The 19,080-nt window shown below is 41.0% G+C and overlaps 1 protein-coding gene across 5 annotated transcripts in view; it reads left to right on the forward strand.

Annotated features, from left to right (window-relative positions):
* BMP2K (BMP2 inducible kinase) overlaps positions 1 to 19,080 on the forward strand; it is a 50,352-nt gene that overhangs the window by 15,634 nt on the left and 15,638 nt on the right. For 3 of the 5 annotated variants that reach the window (XM_048303797.1, XM_048303800.1, XM_048303802.1), the window contains exons 2-14: positions 3,462 to 3,580; positions 3,909 to 4,014; positions 5,696 to 5,838; positions 6,126 to 6,247; positions 7,238 to 7,319; positions 7,967 to 8,099; positions 10,325 to 10,428; positions 11,850 to 11,929; positions 12,750 to 12,910; positions 14,213 to 14,382; positions 14,998 to 15,093; positions 15,777 to 15,973; positions 16,778 to 16,935. In XM_048303797.1, the coding sequence (XP_048159754.1) occupies positions 3,462 to 3,580; positions 3,909 to 4,014; positions 5,696 to 5,838; positions 6,126 to 6,247; positions 7,238 to 7,319; positions 7,967 to 8,099; positions 10,325 to 10,428; positions 11,850 to 11,929; positions 12,750 to 12,910; positions 14,213 to 14,382; positions 14,998 to 15,093; positions 15,777 to 15,973; positions 16,778 to 16,935 (1,671 nt within the window). The remainder of the gene's footprint in view (positions 1 to 3,461; positions 3,581 to 3,908; positions 4,015 to 5,695; positions 5,839 to 6,125; positions 6,248 to 7,237; positions 7,320 to 7,966; positions 8,100 to 10,324; positions 10,429 to 11,849; positions 11,930 to 12,749; positions 12,911 to 14,212; positions 14,383 to 14,997; positions 15,094 to 15,776; positions 15,974 to 16,777; positions 16,936 to 19,080) is intronic. The other 2 variants (XM_048303798.1, XM_048303799.1) reach the window with 2 other exon arrangements.

Raw genomic sequence — 19,080 nt, forward strand, 5'->3', positions numbered from 1 at the left:
CCTGACCAAGGTCATGTGAGGCTGAGAGCCTGTCTTGGGAGCAGACTTCAAATTAGAAATAAACTATCCTTTAGGTTGTTGTTGGGCTTTGTTAACAATAGCTTTACGCTGAGCTTTATTAAGAATAGCTTTACGCTGAGCTTTATTAAGAACAGCTTTCCACAGGGAATGTAAAGCCAGCGTGGAGCTGTGCTGTAATGGAGGCAGTCGTGTTGGCCTTAGAACCCATCTTAGGGCTCGTGGGTCCAAGGCTTCATGTCTTTAAAAACTGTCCTCCTGAGCCCAAGATTATATGGAGTTGTTGAGAAAGCTCCTAAATACCTAACTGTCCACATTGCATAGGCACATGAGAGCAGCTAGGATCTGTTGGTTTATTTATTTCTTCATTCATTTCGGGTTTTGAAATGTGCAGAAAAAACAGATGTAAATACAATATCTGAAAATACACTTTTATATAATTGTTAGCTTTATCAAAACGTATTTTATTTGTCTGAATGGAAATGGATGCTAGAAACTCAGTCACGTCTCCAAAACAGCCACGTTTTAATGGATTTGTAAGGAACCGTTTATACTGTAGTAGCTGCCGTTCCTGGTTCAGCTTTTACAGATGTGATTAGTGGTTGCTGTATGTTACTGTAGAGGCAAAATCCTTCTGTGCCTGAAATTCTGTACTGTTTGTCTGAGATTCGGATAAATAAGCAAGAGGTTCACTACCTGGAGAAACAACATTTGGTACTTAGATATGTTTCCAAAAAATCTGTATGATTTAAAAAACCTTATTGTCTCTATGTACATAATATGCGTAACTTTCTTCAGAATGTCTTTGTTAATACTCTTCTAGACTGTCTCCACAAAGTGGCTCTCAGCAGTCTGAAAGATGGTAAAGTTGCTGGAAGATTTTTCAGCCTTGTTTTGTTCTACCTGAGTAGGCAAATAGGGTACTTAGAATTCTGACAGCTCCACTGTTTCCTGGTTGGAGTTTCAGGAGTGTAACATGGTAAAGTGTAAATGGCATGTTGAGGCCTGTGGAGTTAGTCAAGGTTGACCTTAAATACGCAAAGGAAAAAACCAAACACATGTGGCTGATGTAGAATTTCATTAAAAACAAAGAAACCCAGCCCAGAAAAAGCCCAAATCATTGCTGGTTAGCTGATATTAAGATCCCAAAAGTGCATAGTTAAGGTGACAAAAAGACAGTTCAAGGACAGAAAGGTAAGAAAGAGGTGTGAGCTTTTTAAGGAGTTTTATTCTGCTAAGTATCTATTGGCTTATATAGCTGCAAATGCTGTTGAAAGGCTTCTTACTAAGCATTCCAGGGAAAAGTGCAGTGTGGCTGTCCTGTGTAACTTCTGAGAAGTTAAACTTGGAGTGACTTTGGTGGAAATAAAAGACCGAAAGAGATGAAGCTCCTTTTTGTGTTTTAGTGCCAGTCAGCAACTGAGCCCCACACAGCCCGGTGCGATGAGGGAGAGAACAGGAAGGGGAGCAGTGAGAAAACCCGTGGGCTGTTATCAGGACAGTTCACCTGGTCGGGTCTTGCTCAGGGTTGTGCCACTTGACTCTTGGAGGAAAGGGTTTTACAGCGGTGGTATTTACTGATGGAAAACCATTCAAGATCAGGGATCTGCTTCTTGCCAAAACCAGGATCAGGTCTGCTTTTACAGTCCCTAGGGTTCAACTGCTGGCTGATATCGCCACCTAATGGCAAGAACGGCACTTGGCTGAGGATTTAGGGACTTTTCGCTACTTTCCACTGATGGCTTTTTACCCAGTCGTGTCTGCTCAGGTTACATCAGAACAGTTGTCAGGGAAACTTGATATCTGGAGTTCTGTTTTGTCTTCCTGCTAGTCAGAGAGAATTTCAAGGCTACAAAACTGGTTAAAAAGTCAAGAAGTGTTTATTATCTTCTTATCATGACTCTTGTGCTTTACCTGACTACTGCTTTGTGTTTTTGGTCAAATATTGGTGCTTAAAAACCAAATAGTTTTATTGTGGGGATAGTACAAAAACTCTTTTGCTAACGAAGGTCTGCACATCACTCTGGCATAATTCCCCAGGCTGGTGTTCGGGGGCCCTCTTGGATCACTTCAGTCCCAGCTGGAGTTCAGCATTAGACCTCAAGCTGTTAAGAGTGAGTGTCCTGTGAATTTTTTGAGAAGGCCCTGTGTAAACTAGGGTGAGGCTGTTGAATTAAACTTGGCAGTAATTCTGCTTTGACAGCCTGGCATGTCATTTGACTGAATGAGAATTAAGTTAAAAAATAATAAATATTTAATCTTCAAGAGAAATTCTTTAATAAAACTTGGCTTCTTGAGTGGCAATGATTATGTGCTTGTTTCCTCAAGCACATGAGACTTGCATCAAATGAGGTACATTATACTTCATAAACATGACTTGCAGATGCTGCTGGGTACCATGAAATGTGTGCATTTCAATTGGCTGCCTGATTATCTGCATAGTTAATTATTTTAATTTACGTATTTCTGTCCTGATGCTCCTGCCCTAGTACCAAGTTCCCATGGTGCCAGCTGGCTTTCGATCAGAGAGCAATCGCTTAAGGAAAGCAGGGATTTACATGAGCTCTCCTGTGAGGTGGATTTCCTATAACTGTGGGAAAGCTGTGCATGTGAGCCTTGAGGTGATGCCAGTGTGGCCTTCTTGAGCAGCAGGCGGGACTAACAGGAGGCAGATAAAACAGCGGAGTGTTGGTTTTCACTTTGGTTTCCCGAGAATTGAGAATTACTTTCTGTGTGGGTTGTTTCACTTGTGTGTGTATTTCCTTGCTTCCTTGATTCTTCCCTACCATTGAAGAGAGAAAAAACCCCTCATACTGGAAAGTGGGCTCGACTATGTGGTTCCCAGTTCATGGCACTGTTGGACTAAGAATGTTCCTGGTGGGACTGGTTGTGGGAAATTGCTTAATTCTACTTTGCACGTTCAGTGTGGTTTAAATAAAAACACTTCATTAGGGCTGATTGCTTGTGCTCTCTGGGGCTCCAGGGAGGCTATTGAGGCTAACCTGAACAGTCACGTGACCTCTTCAGTATCTCTCAAGACTTTTTCCTAAAATTTTACTTTTTATATATTAGGATGTGGGTTTAGGGAATTAATGTACCTTCACTTGATTCAGGTTTTTGAATGACCCTGAAAGTACTTCAGGGTTGATATCTCAATACATAGTCGTTCTATGCTTTATGCGTTCGTTTGAATGTGAAAATGCTTTTCTAATGCTTTCGTGTAATGTTGTAAGAAAATAGTAAGACTTCAATGGTTTTGTCATGAATAGTTGGTTTAAGAGAAATGGGTTGAGGTAACAAATATTTAACTTCTCAAGTGGTTGTTACTTGTCACTCAATGGCTGACATAGTCTTTGTTGCTCATCCTTAGTATGTAGTGATGTTGACTAGAGGAATACCAACAAACTCAAGTAGCTTCTCCTTTTTGTACTTGTGTTCTCCAGGTGGCTTCTCAACCGTGTTTCTGGTACGCACCCCCAGCGGGACCCGCTGCGCGCTGAAGCGAATGTGCGTGAATAACGTGCCAGACCTCAACGTCTGCAAGAGAGAAATCACCATTATGGTAAGAAGGCCATTATTTGGAACTGGACAATGTGTCAGGTGGTAGCATACACACATCAAATGCCTCTCCAGTGTTTCTAGACAGCTCTTGCTTTTGATCCTGTGGTCCTGTTTTTCTGCCGGTACTTCCAGGAACTGATGCTGGCTTTAGGGTTGATACATGAATAACTTCTGAAGGAATTATTCAAATATGTTTTTGATACCACAGTCAGTTTGGTTAGTACGTCTGGTTCCCAAGCAAAAGGAATTTATTGCAGTGCTGCAGTGGCAACTGAAAATCTCTCTTAATTTTCTTGGTACTGAAACATAATACACGTTTTCTTTTTCAGAAAGAGTTATCTGGGCACAAGAACATTGTGAGCTATTTGGACTGTGCTGTCAACTTGCTAAGTGATAACGTTTGGGAGGTGCTCATCCTCATGGAGTACTGTCGAGGTAAGAGTCACCTCCTAGGTTTCCAGAGGAAAATGTTTGTACTGTCACCTGTGATTTTACTTAAAACTGTTCTCTTAATAGAAGAGGTTAACACGTATGTGTTACAGCTGGACTCCACGTAGTTCGTTTCACTTTTCTGTTGGCATTGGTACTTAGGCACTGGGCAAAACGTGAGTTTCACAAAGCTGTGTAATTAAGTATGGTTATAAACAGGGAAATTAATTCTCTACATATGGAGTGCAGTTGTGCTGTTCTGCTGGTGGAGCTAAGCAACATGTATGTGGAACATAACTTGATGGGAAAAATGGGCAAATTTTCACCACTTTTCTCCCTCTGCTGTTTTTGTTTTAGATGCCAGCATTGAAGAAGCTTTACCTGACAGGTGATTTGCTACAAATGGGCATATTAAAGTTAGGGTTGATAGTGCTGTCCAAAAAGATATTCGCCCTGTGTTCCTGCTTTACAATGTAACTTTGTTTCAAACAATATCTAAGTCAGGGACTGTCTGGTTTGAGGTTTTTTCCCCCCACGTCCCATATGTGTGGAATAAACTTGCCAGTGTGTTTAAGTTGAAGTGAGGTTTATCTAAAATCTAGGGAGACTGGGTGCTGGCCTCATAGTATGAGGTGGTGGTTAACCCAAGTAAGTGGTGATAGTGGAACCAGTGCTGCAACTAACAAAGCAAATACTTTGAGCCTAGCAAGAAGCCATCCTGTGGTCTGTACTGCTCAAAGAATACTTTGAGCTGGGGTGAATGTGGGTTATATTTGCAGTAGAAGCAGTAAGCATTACAGGTTGTGCAGTCTGTACCATAAGGAGCCAAAAACAACCTTAATGTACATTTTGGGGAATGGAATAAGGAGAAGTTGAAAACTAATGGCCACATTTTTGGCCTTTTACTCTGCTTGTGTGGGTGAATTTCTGTACCTTTGTGGGAGCTCAGTTCTGACTCGCTGTTAGTAGTACTTTTTCCCTAATGATCCTGGTAAATAGCCCCTGGACGACAGCTGTCAGATCACTTGACAGTGTTGGGCTTTCTGTGTTCCAAGCATCCTTGTTTGACAGAATGCCCACCAAGGCCCTGCTGCATCTCTGCAAGAGTCCTTCGTCATTTCTGTGTGCAGTGAGCATTGTGGTAGGAAGAGCTTAGTGTTGTCTGGTAAAATTACTGCAAGAAACAGGGAAGTACTGATTCCCATTCTTAAAAGACACCTATGAAAAGGGAAAGGGAGGTCTTCTTCCTTGGAGGAAGTTCAGGGCTTTTTTTGCCTCCTTCCTTGCCTCCCCTTTCTTCCTCCTTTGTCTTCCAGAAAGACAGAGAGGGTGTCTAGAGAGTGAATTAATGAGCTCAGTCGGCTGACAGAGTTTGGGTTATGGATCCCAATGCAAGAGACAGTTTTGAGGTGACGTATTGGTGTGATGGATGCTTTTTTGTGTGTGCAGCAGTTGGTTTCAAACATGTTTCAGCCACAGGGACTGGATTGTTTTCATTTGAGCCAATAATTTTTCTGTTTAGGGTGATACAAGAGTGTGGAGTTGGAAAACCAGGTTTGTTTTGTTCAAATACAGTAACTGTGGAAAACTTCCTTACATCATATTTATGGATTTATTGCATATAAGTAAGCTTTTACTTCTGTATTTGATAGGAATTACTTGAAAGAAATGTCTCTTCTTTCCTTAGCTGGGCAAGTTGTGAACCAGATGAACCAGCGTCTGCAGACAGGCTTCACCGAGTCAGAAGTAATGAGAATATTTTGTGACACCTGTGAAGCTGTTGCCAGGTTGCATCAGTGCAAAACACCTATAGTTCACCGGGATCTGAAGGTATGAACTTCACCGTAAGAAAATCCAGGCTAAAATCAGTGATCTGCTTGAAAAGGGTTGAGGATATAGGAGAGGTTTCCCTAAGACAGACTTCTAGTTGGGAGCTTGCTGTTGGTGGAGCTATAAACAGACGTTAACCATACGACATCATTTATTGCTAAAACTAAGTTTAGCAGTTGATTTTGCTGAAAACTTCCTGCTTGTGTGTGAGAATATGTAATAACACTTTACCTGGAAATGAATGCTATTATATTAACCTGCTTTTTGTGTGTTGATTTCCTTTCAAGGTGGAGAATCTATTGTTAAATGATAATGGGAACTACGTTCTCTGTGATTTTGGCAGTGCCACTAACAAATACCTGAACCCTCAAAGAGATGGTGTTAATATGGTTGAAGAAGAAATTAAAAAGTAAGTTTACTTTTAGGTGACCTGTCATAAGCAATGACTGTGCTGCCAGGAAGCTCCATGTATTATAGTGCGGTGTGCAATGTATCACCGAGGAATTGAAATTAATGGCTGATCTTGAATTAATTTTGGCGTAAATTTAGTAAAAGACTGGAGGTATTTGATAACATTTCCTCCATTTACTCACAGATTGTTTTTCAAAGGTGAGATTCTTAAAAATAAAACTGTTGGAAAAAAGCATGCTGTTCTGAAATTCAATTGTTCAAAAATATTTGTCTGGCTCCTGGCCAATGTAGGAGTTGGATGCTTTTAATTTGTGCTGTTTCAATACTGCTAAGCAAATACTTGCTGAGATAACAACTGATGAAAATAAGCATTGCAATGGATTTATGTAGTCTCATTTACAGAGTATGGTCCATGTTCATTTTCCTAAGACTGATCAGAAAAGTATTTCAACTTTTCTTAGACACACTCTTGAAAACATGTATTACCTTGGTTTTGCTCTTCTGGGCTAACTACTGCAGAGGGTTACATACAGGCTGCTTGTTTTCAAGTCATGAAGTGATACAGGTTTTTTCCACCTCTGAAGTATTTGAAGTACCAGTTTAACAGTTGTTTTGAGATGTTAGTGTTATGAAATCTGCATTTGGTATGTTTCAGTGTGAGACAGGGAGAGCCCTTGTAGGACCCTGCAGTTACCCCTCCGAAATGACTGGCACAGTCACTCTGGCAAAAGTCCATGCTTTTGGGGAAATAACACTAAAAGCAAATATTAGCTGACTGAAGACTTATTCTTGAATATGATAGTTAATATTGCTGCTTCAGGTACTATTTGTGCTGCTGCAAATGCAGTAATGACTTGGATCGTGCAAGACAATTCCAGGCACATGTCTGAAACTTGTGTGATTGGTGTGTGCATGGCAGATGGGGAAAACATCCTCTCAGTTCTGAGGCAAGGTTTTCAACTATGTCCTCTCTATTTTATATTGCTAGGTACACAACACTTTCATACAGAGCTCCTGAGATGATCAATCTGTATGGAGGAAAGCCAATTACTACCAAGGCAGATATCTGGGTAAGAAAAAAACCAGGTAGGATGATATATGGGACTGGTTAAGGAGGGGGAATTAAAACTGCCATTGACTGACTGAAAAATTAATTATTGGAAAATGAAATACATTGGGCAGCTGTAGAACACAACAGTAGAGATAGCTTGGGTAGTTAGATTTTTTTGTAAACATAATAAATCCCACATTTGATTTTTTTTTCTTTTAATTTAAAGGAAGGGGAATGTGATTTAGAACTGCTCTTCTTTTGTTGGCTCTAGTTTCTGGTTGATAGTCCCTAGTGATTTCTCATGGAAACCTATTGGCAGCATGGTCAAGAAAGGTGCTTTTTATTAGTTGATGTGCAGAGAAGAAAACAAATACGTAATTTAGTGCAAAGAGTTGTGATATCTCTGGGTGATAGGACACTGAGAATGCAGCTCCTGGTATGCTCTGGTTTGTACTTGGTTTGCTACAGGAATCTGTGGAAGAGCAAGTGTTGCTAGAGCTGCTTTTGATCCATCAGCTCATTGCATCAGCTGTGTTCCGAAGTGCAGCTCCTACACAGAGTGTGAACAGCCACTGTAGCCAGGGTGGAGTGCCTTGTTGGTGCTGCCGTGTCGTGGCAAGGGGCTTGCCCTCATCCCCTCACAGGGCCTGTGTTTGTCTTTCACAGGCACTGGGCTGCTTGCTGTATAAGCTCTGCTTCTTTTCACTTCCCTTTGGAGAAAGTCAGGTTGCCATTTGCGATGGAAGCTTTACTATCCCAGACGGCTCGCGATACTCCCACAGCGTTCACTGCTTGATAAGTAAGTACACAGGCACTGCAGCAACTCTTTCATCTCATAAAGCCAGAAAAGCACAGCAAGTGCTGCTGAGCACCATCAGTGTAAAGACCTGCCACGTTCAGCTGTGCCTCTCAACTCCCCAAGAGCGTTGCTGAAGCTCAAGGAACCTTTTGGTTTCTCTGGGACTCAAGGATGATTTTTTTTTCCCTTAGGTGTCCATAAACCCCAAAGGAATAGGGGGAATGCAAAGAGTGCTTGTATTTATTATTTAGCTTTTTTTATTCATACTTCCTTTTTGCTCTTAAGTGTGTATTTTCTGTGGAATGTCAGACCATTGACGGTATTTTCTGTGCAAGTTGGACAGTTGTGCTTAGATGAATTTGAAGTGCAGCTTTAGCATAGCAACGTCAATGTGCTAAGATTAATTGCACTGGGGATAATTTTATAGTAGTTCCATGATTTATACTGGAACAAAAATCAGGAAAATTTTGTGCAACCCCAAGTGTTGGACATGAACTCTGGCAAAAGTTTGGCATACATTCTGGCAAAGTGTACGAAGAGAGATTTTTGGACAAGAAGCAGCTCTGAGGCTTGTGAATCGTGCATTACCCAGGCACAGAGATGTGGGAGCTAATATTTACAGTAACCATCAGTATTGTCTTTGTTTTCCACTTAAAGTAGGCTCACTTGAAAGAGTGAGATGGACAGAATATGAAAAATTCAAAAGGTTCGAGTAGGAGCTCTTAGAACTTTAAGTTATGGATGTGTTGACCGAGTATTTGATACTTTTATGTAATAGGCAATGCCAAATCCAAAACACTTTTTTGAGTGCACGTTCATAACTGAGAAACAGCAGTTGTGATGGCAAGCACTTGCCTTCTGCCAGTACTGACAAAATGAGACAAATTTTCAAATGACTTAAGTACTTTTCTCTGTCACAGTGTTACTTGTTTTTTTTTTTTAGAAGAGTATGGGTTTTAATCTTTTCTCCTATGTCTGAATGCAGATTTTTTTAATTCAGTGAACTGCTGTGCCAAGATGAGCAATACTGACATGGAATATATGTGGGTGGGGCAGAATGTCCTTATGTAAACTTCCCTTCTTTCCGTTTGGAGTGGAAGCCATAAAAAGCTGCAGTTGGTCATAAAAGGTATTTCAGGAACTGTGGCCTTTCTCTCTGCTCTTTTACAAGGCAGAGGCTGGGGAGGAACAAGCTGGACATGATCCAGCCCATGAATTTAACATTTCAGAGTCAAGTGGCGGGAGTCACTTCAGTGAGTCTTCTGCTTCCATGTCATGGTGCTGCAACTGAGTGTTGGAATCCGTTATTTTGTAAAATCTCTTAAAAATTAAACTTGCAGTGAACTGTACAGAACATGTACTAACGGTTTTGTGTAAAATTCTAGAATCTGTCTAAAACTATTTTTTCAACCTATTGAGGACTTCTTTTAAAATGATGTGTAAGGTTGGCTGTACTACTGAGCAGTTGTGCAAATGTCGTTCACTTTGCTTGTCAAAAGTGAGAAGTTATATTTTGATAGGTTGTTCATTACTTCATAGCAGAGCATTTTTAGAGGCTTAGGATTTTTTTAGAAAGCATATTTTATTGTGTATTTAGGTTCTCTGATTATCTAGGCAAGATTGCCTGATTATGTATACTCTGTTATGTTGGAGACAATATACAGTAACTTTGATTTCTTGGAAAAACACCAAACGTTTTAATTCGGGAAGCAAATGTTTGAGAGGGAGTATCAGGAATTGTGTGTCTTGTCAGGGAAAAGTCCTTTTATTCATGATACTGTATTTTTTTATATGCAAGATTGTTCATAGTCAATGAAACCTACAGACAAAAAATGATAAACCTTAGCATGATGCAGTAAGATCTGTCAATCTCCTTTTAGCTACAGTGAATTTTGTATTAACCCTGGGAAATGTTAGTACTGTGAGTTGGTTTTGTGCTGTTTCTCTCTGCGGTTACTAATTCCTACTTCAGTTTAGCTCCCTTTTGCACAGCTGAGTGTCAGGATATCAAGCAGCATACATGTTCTACAATTGGTTTTGACCCTGTAAACCATTTGACTTGACAAAAAGTATTAAAAATCCCCCGAACCCAAGATAACAGTGGAAATGACTGTTTGGTGGTAAGCTGATTTGGTGGAACTGCTGAATTTCTCCTTGCTGGTAGCATGCTGTCTCAACAGGCTTTCTGAGATCTAGCAGTGATATGTCTTTATCAAATTTTGCAGGATATATGCTTGAACCAGATCAAGAGCAGAGACCTGATATCTTTCAAGTGTCTTACTTTGCCTTTAAAATTGCCAAAAAGGATTGTCCAGTGTCGAATATTAGTGTAAGTACTCTTGAATTCCTTCAATATTTTCAGTGTGTTATATAGGTAGCATTGACAAGTCCATCAGATTAGCTGACAGATCAGGTCAGTTCTGTCATATGCCTGGTTCCTAAATGTAAAACACAGCAGAGACCACATCAAGCTGATGTTGTGTACATGCAGTATGAGTTCTCTGTAAGCAAAATATGCTCTTAATTTTGAGGGCATAGTTTCATGAACTGCATTGATGCTGCACCGATACCTGGCTTAGGATTTAGCCATTAGCAGTCTCTTAATACAATCAATATGAAATATGCAGTTGTTAACCTTGTTGACAGTAGAAGGCTTAACGTTGTAAATGGAGTGTCAAGAGCGTGTGTTGTTTGCTCTCGATAAACCCTTCTCTTAATCGTCCTTAGCAATTGTGTTAGTCTGCTGGGAGGCTCCAGTGAGCTGGAGAGCAAACACAGCAGTACTTGGGTCATCCTGCGTTCTTACCCTTGCTTTCCATGGGGGTCTGAGCTTGGTCTGCAAGATCACTTGCTTCACAGGTGTAATTACTGTGCCATGGAATTTGGGGACACTTAGCTAATGTTGAGTATTATAAAGTGGTTCTCAAGGCAAGTATCAGGAAAAATCCATCTGAAATTGAGTTTGCAACAGGTATCAGTTGTAGTGCTCTGTCTTCAGAGGCAGACAAGTGAACTTTCTGAGATCCTTTTGAATTCCTTTTTTCCTTTATCACTGCAGAGCGAGGTGCTCCGTAAATTTGAGCATTGCCTTTTGGAAGCACAAACTAAAATAAACGAGGAAGTCTTGAAATACTTGATAGTTAACTGTCTCTATCATTTGTGACCAGATTTAGATTTGCGTTCCTTACGTGCATTTGTCATTAGAGACGATGGGTTTCCTTCTTTGTCCCCAGCTGCCGTATTACTTGTAAAACATAATCTAGATGGTGTGGAAGTCATTCAGGAATGTGATTGAGGTGGGGGTAAGATAAAACCCTGTAGAAGCTTTGGTGCTGCATGGTTTTCTGCAATTTGTCTTCTGGTTGAAGAGCCAAGTGTGCTAAGAACGGTTTCCTCCCAAGATTGGCTTTGCTTTAGTTCTGGAGCTTGAGGCTGAAGTAAGTCTCTGTGCACTCGCACAAAAGTGCTTGCAGAACATGTTCTATTTTATTGTTGATAGCTGGTAGTGAAAATGAAGTGAAGTAGTTGACAAAACAGTCAGACCAGTCAGGTTCTGCTTTACTTCTGCAACAGATTGAGAGGATATAGAGGTACTGTTAAGATAAAACCGTTTCCATCTACAGCTGTGAGTTCTGCATGAAGCCTTGTAACGTGGAGGTCTTGAATCCAAGTATTCCTCTTCAATATGTAATGAATTTTTTTCTTTCAGGATTTTGGTTTTTTAATTTATTCATATTTATTTTTCCCAAGAATTCTCCTGTCCCTTCAACTCTTCCTGAACCCATGACAGCTAGTGAGGCAGCTGCTAGAAAAAGCCAAATAAAAGCAAGGTGAGCAGAGGATGTGACTTTACATTTTCTTTCTCCTAGTGTTACTAAGATACATGTTTGTTTAAAACCCATCTTCATACTCTTGTTAATAAATGAAATATTACCTCAGTAAAAGAAGTCATTAGATAAACTGCATTTCTAAGAGCTTCAAGTCTGTTTGGATTCCACTCCTTTGCTTTTTTCATTATATTGAGAATCTCGGGAGCGAAACCGAGAGCCTGATATTTTGTAGGTAAATGGGTTTTGTTAGTTGTTTTTGACAAATTCTGTTTTTTATGGAAAAATATTAACTTTTTTGTCCTTGTTAGTAAAAACAAACCCAAAACCTTGGAACTTCTTATTCATGCTTCTGATTTCTCCTATGATAGACTGTGTATGCACTTTAGGCTGGTGCTGGATAAATCCTTTACCCTTTCATTCCTTGTTAATCAAAGTTGTTTGGGTTTGAACCTACCAGCACGTGTGACTCAGATATTTTTATATTCAGCTGTCATTATCAGCTCTGTTTGCAAAAAATAGAAACAAAACCATAAGAAATTAGTATAAGTATAAATAATTTGACCTAGCACGTAAGGTTTTCCTTTCTTGTGTTTCTTGTACATATGAACAGTAGTCATGTTTCTCATTACAGGGTTGTGGACTCATGCACAGGACTGGAGTTTTAGGAAGCAAATTTTAAGATATTTACGTGCAGTGCAGAAGTAGAGTAGCACATGATTAAGACATAACTGAGCTATTGAGAGATGTACCATGTGTAATTTGAAGTAGAAATAGTTGTCTTTTCATCAAGTATCTTATATGGGAAAAATTGCCCTTTCAGAATAACAGATGCTGTTGGACCGACAGAAACCTCAATTGCACCACGACAAAGACCAAAGGCCAATTCAAGCACTGCCCCTTCCAGTGTTCTGGCGATCCAGAGCTCAGCAACTCCTGTCAAAGTACAAGTTCCTGGGGAATTCGGTAGTCGTGGGCAAAAAGGTAACTTCAAGTCTAAGGATGGACCAAAACAAACCAAGAAGGAACTGTGCCTTTATTCTTCTTCTTGCTCTACTAGGGATAACGGTTAAAATTCAGTTTTAATCTGTCTTATTTTTTTATATACCAAAAACCAAATCTTCATCATTTCTGAAAGATTTTCAATGTGTGAAGTGTAAATTTGAGGTGCCACAAAAACTAAATGCAGATTGAGAAGTGAAGGTGTTTAATCATTATGCTTAACACTGGTTTTTGAATTAACTTGCCCACTGCAGACAGAAGTTCATGCTTGTTTTGACTTGCAAATAATTCACAAAAAGTACAGAGCCCTTCTGTATCAGACTGGGTTTTTGTAGTAGGAAAAATATTCTCTTGTGCCTCAAGAAGTCATGAGGGTAGCACCAATATGTTGGTGGTATTCGTAGGCTGGAAGCAAGTCACTTTTCTCATGACTGACAGATTCATCCCACATGGCACTGCGAGTGCAGGAGGAATTAGGGGAGACTCAGTCAAGTTAAATGGGTTTTCGAAAAATTCTTGTTCTTTTTCTCATACAGAAAGAGTTATGGCTCTGCTAAATATTCACTTAAATAGTTGACATTTATACCTAGAACACTTTCTGATTGCACTTCATGCTGTTATGTGTCTGCTGCAGAAGAGTAGCTTCAGGGATGGTATTGGGGAAGTATCAAAAGGCCACTGGGAAAGTTTGTGTCCCAGGTGTAAGTACTTTTTACTAGGTGGGATCCACATAACATCCAACTTGAAAAGCTTTTTCTGTTAGGACAAGGAACAGATCATTCCTGGGCGTTTCAGGAATATAAACCACGTTGTGCAAGAAAGAAATTTATGGTAGTAACTGTTTCTTAAAAGATTGCAAAAGCAATTGAATGGCAAAATTAATCAGGTGTTCTGTTTAAGGGAGTTTGATGAGTGAGCTAATACTTTCCTTAGGGGAAAAAAATGCAAAATACGTCTGTGTTGGATGCATACAAAAGCTCTATGCTCTGAGGTAAGGGTTTGAGATCCTGCAGTGTGTAACTTAAGTGTTAGTAAAGCAGAACTCTGGAACCCAGCTTGCTGTCATGAGACCAGAGGAAGCTTCCAGCATCTTGCAGGTAGAAATGGTTCATTTTCAGGCCTGGAATTACTTTTAAAGAAGTAAATGTGGTGTCTGCCAGGTGTCCTGGTTGTCAGACTGGGAAAAGAAGTTCACAGACAGTGTCAGCTTGGGGTGTCAAACTGCCAGGGAGAGCTCTGGCTGAAGCTGAGGGGTCTGGATGTCAGTAGTGTTGTCTGTCACAGGAACCACGCGCCCAGGGAACGGCCAAGACATCTCACAGTCCCAAGGGACCACCCCACAGCAGCACAGGGTGCTCCAGCAGCTGCAGCAGGGAGACTGGAGACTGCAGCAGCTGCACCACTTGCAGCACCAACAGCACCAGCCTGCCATGCAGGATGCTTATATCCAGCAGGTACAGTCAGATCTGTTAGACAAGTGTCTGAGACGTATTGTGGGTGGTTATAACGCTTGGAATCATGTGCCAGTTCCACACTTCTGCCGTTGCTGCCTGTACTTTTCCAGCTGAAAGAGCTTCTGTCCCTTCTTAGTATTGGTTTGTCCCTTCATAGGCCCTGTAATGTTTGTCCTAGAAAGTTGCTTGCCTTGAGCTGTGTTGTTCTTGCAGTGTGACTCTGAATTCCATCTTGCTTTGCATCATCACTGTGTGACTTAAATAAAGGCTTTACCCTTGTGTAAAGGAGCTTGGGATAAACGTTAGGAGTGATTATGGGTGATGATGTTGTGCTTGCAGTAGATGGTTGTATGTGCACCAGTGCTGAATATGTAGTCTGATTTTTTTGTTGTTGTTGTTAAGAATTGGCTGGGGAGTGGGGGAAGGAAAAAGCTTCCAAACAGAGTGATTAAAATGCGGTGACTCAATTGCAAGCTGGTTCTTGATTATGTGATATCTTAATTGAAAAATGCTGTGAAGTCATAGCTGTGATAGTCAGAAGAAGCATTAATTAAAATATCTGCTTATTTCTGAGGGGGCATCGTGACTTTTTAAAGCTGTTTTTTGTCTTTCCAGTATCACCAAGCAGTGCACCAGCAGATGGTCCAGCAGCAGCTGTTGCTGCAGTCTGTGTACCAGCAGCAACCTGCCCAGTCACAGTATCCTGCCATGGTATGTCACAGAGATGGTACAGTCTTAAAATATAGCCTGTGCTTGTAAATCTCTTGTGTAGATGAAGGAAGAGAAGTGCCTGGCTAATTGTACTGAGCTCTGGGCATGGTAAATAGTGTGCAGTTGGGCATCTAAAATGGTATTTAGTTGGTGGGAAGTTAACCCAAACTAGGTTATGAAAGCTTGTCTGGAGTTGCACTTGTGTATTAATAATAGGATGGGATCTATCCTGAGTTTCTTAAGAAGGTCTGTGCTTATTTGAAATATACTTGGTTAAAGTTTCCAGTACTGGCCACAGCAACAAATACATGTTACATTACAAAGTGACAGAAGACAGTGATGTCCAATTCTTACTTGAAAAGCAAGAGAGTTAACTGCCAGAGTCCATTTTTTAAAAATTGAGGAGAAACTGTCCTGAAATCTTGTATTAAGATTTAAGAATAGAGCATGGTGAAAACGCAATTAGCAGTGCTGCAGTAGCATATAGCTGAGTTGCAATAATTACAAAAATCTAAGTGGCAATACACTGGAAAAGAAAACCAGTCTCACTGACCTGTTGGAGCGGTTTCTCTGCGCCCGTGTGTTCTGGAGGGTGGCGGTGGTGGGTGTGTTTGGCTGCAAGAGCAGCGCTGTTACTTAGCAGAAGAGATTAAAGGCAGCCCGTGTGTGTTCTGGTAACACAGCCCCAATTTCCCCAGGTGCAGCAGTACCAGCAGGCTCTCCTGCAGCAGCAGATGCTGGCTCAGCAGCGGGCACAGCAGGTGCAGTCCCCTGAATATATCACTTCTCCACAAGACTTTGCACCGGCCTTAATCTCCTACCCCAGGTCACTCCCAGTGCATGGTGGAACAGTGGCAGATCTTCCCTACCCTACAAACAGGTAAGAATTGTGGCTCAGGTGAGCCTGGGGATTACTCGTGGCTTGCATTACTAATTGTGGTTAGCACTGCCAAATCCTTTCCTCAGAAATTACTTGCTTTGATAGTAAGAGATTACTTAGAGCAGTTGGACAGTGGGTGTTCAGTGGTAAAGGATATTTTGGGAGCAAAGTTAGACAGTTTGTTAACAGATGAGCCTGGTACAATTTCTATCTGTCTTCCAGTATTTCTTGTTCATGGACAAGACTCCAGGAGCTGACTGCTAACCACTTTGCTTGGGATGGTCAATAGCCTATGTTGAATGAGGTTATCTGCATCTGAAAGCAGTTTCAAACACCCTATTAAGAGCAGCTTTGTAGTTGGCATTGATGTCCTAGGGCTGCTAACGCCTGTGCTCAGAGGTGTGACCTGAGTATTTAACATGATGTACACCTCAGAAGAGATGCGGTCCCTCAGCAGTGGCCCTTGGACCTGCCTTTGCTTAATAAATGGTAATAAATGATGGCTTTCTCATGAATTCTGCCGAACAACAGTGTATGTAATAAAAAAAACCCCTTCCTTTCTGATTTAAAAAAACCCTACAGATTTGTCCAGCTTCACTGATGTTAGAAACCAGGATATATATTTATATAGCTTCCTGCTAGGCTTGCCTTAAATTGGCCTTCAGATTTTTTGGGATGAGCTCTTAATGCACGTGTGCTGCTTGGGTGTAGGACTTGGTATCATGAAGCATGTCTCAGATTTTGACCCTGATCCCCAATCCTGTCATGTTTCTCTTTATTTGCTTCCTTGAACTGACTCTACAGGTCAGGTATTCCTGATGCTGAAGCGATTGCCAGTTACCCAAAGCAGAACATCAGTAACCCACCTGATATGTCAGGTTGGAATCCGTTTGGAGAGGACAATTTTTCCAAGTTGACAGAGGAGGAACTGCTGGACAGAGAATTTGACCTGCTAAGATCAAGTAAGGGACGCTTGAAGGCTTACTTTGCTTCCCAGTAAATGAGGGCTCTGTGGTTGCTCAGCAGTTCCAACATGTCCTGCTTGTCCAAGGACCGTGCAGGCTGTGTACACAACATTCTTTCTGAGCATTTGAGGGCACAGTTGGGCCTGTCTTCCTTTCCTTCTCCTTTTTGAAAATGTGTGCACTAGGAACTCACTGTCTGAAACTGGTAGTTAACTGGCTCAATTACTGCAGAAATGGTAATACCTTAGCTCTTCCACACTGCTTGTGTCACCTTCACTGACAAGAGGCTCTCAACAGCAGAGATATGTTGTCAGATGGGAAGAGAATTTTGCCTGCTTGCTTTATTCCTTTCCAGCTTTTTCTTGCACACCAGAGCAGAAGATTCTGTGGGTCTGATATGTCCTTTGAAGATGCCTGAAAGAAAAGTGATCTATTACATTATGTTAATGTTTTGTACTGTCCTTTTTGAGTGGCTACATGTAAGGGCTGCTTTATTGTATTGATATGGCAATAGTTGAATAAACTTTTTCCTCGTGAAGTCAGTTATTTCCATGGTTTTTACTTGGAATTACTTTGTGTTCTTAATTGCTGAACACCTGCTTGTTAGTTACTCTTCCTATAACTGGTTTTGTTGAGATCAGATTTATTAGTGGGACTTGGAAGATGTGACAATATTAAAAAACAGATTGTGTATGCTTGGCTGTCTATCAGCAAGTTTCTTGCAATTAAAAGTACAGTAAAGTTGAATTTCGAGTAACTTAAAAAAACTACCTTTGCCTACAGTTGAGTATTTTTCTTATTGGACGTGCACGTTACCTGTTAATCCTTTAGGAAAGTGACTGGGTGGGTTTGTTTGCGAAACTCTGGATGATAGTTTTCCCTTGTATCCTGTGTGGATGGAATCAGGCTCCTGTTTCTGAGATGGGAATGTAGCCTGCACACATTTTACAGTCAAATGTCTCACCGCTAGCTGGGAAGAATGGCTAATGTGCTAGCGGAAATTAAGCGTTCCTTCCAAATCCAAGTTAAGGATTTGATTCAGTAGTAGAATTGAACATCTGTAAGCATGCTCCTTCCAAATGTGGCCCTAAGTCTTTTGAAATAATGCACTCGTGAATCTGGAGCAGGTTAGTTTGAACCAGAGGTGAGCTCAACACTGTCCACTTCCAGAATCCATAACTGCTGGACTGCTGGCAGTACTTGTGTAAGTTTGGGGAGATTGATTTGGTTAAGCCACAAGTTTTGTCCAAATGCAAGTACCAAAGAAGATTATAACCAAGGCACGTTTTGGGCTCAGGTCTTCAAGGTAATTCAGTGCGCAGGAGAGCTGGATGTGGTAACACACTTGATAGGCTGTATCTGAAAAGTAAACTAAACTCAACGGCGCAGCTCTGCTCAGTTCTAACCAGCATTAGGGATTTTAGTCACTCACACAGAGAAAATGCAGAAATAACCCCGAGTTACTCCCTTGCCAGCAGCACACTAGATGGCAGCCTTGTCTGTATGGGTGGGCTGCCTTACAGCTGCTCTGAGCTCCTGGGGCTCGGTGCCCCTCAGAGGAGGGGGAGCACTGGTGGTTTGTGTCTGCGTGTGCATGTAGATGCACACGTCACAGCCTTCAGAGACCTTTTAACTTGGCTTTTTGATACTGAGGGTCTTGTGCCAAAGATCATATGAGCATACCTGGCAGTGCTAATGCCTTTGCTGCAGTCAAAGCAGAAATAATTATAGTTCATGTTGTCCACTGGTACTTTCTCAGACTTGGCTGGAATAATGAGAGATCAGGAGATTTATTGTAAAATTAAATCTTGTACCTATAAAATTGTCTTTAACTGCGTAATACTGGAATTTCCTTAGATATGTATTAAGGTTGAAGGCTGAGTTCTCTTTAGATGTAGATTATCTCTTATGAGGGAAAAAGGCTGTTGAGTACTAAGTAACTTTTTTGCCATCTAGAGAAAAGAGAATTGCAGATGTAGATTTGATCAGTGGTTCTATTTTTCTGTTACTAAAGCCAACTGCTGTCCTGTACTTTATAATTCACATGCAGTGGTGTGTAAGTTTGTGGTGCTGAGTAGTGTTCAAAACATGAATCCTTTCTTCCTCTTTTCAGGAGCCTAGTTTGTATTGTTGGACTGATGC

This window comes from Corvus hawaiiensis, chromosome 5 (genome assembly GCF_020740725.1).
Source record: "Corvus hawaiiensis isolate bCorHaw1 chromosome 5, bCorHaw1.pri.cur, whole genome shotgun sequence".
NCBI classification, from domain to species: Eukaryota; Metazoa; Chordata; class Aves; order Passeriformes; family Corvidae; genus Corvus; species Corvus hawaiiensis.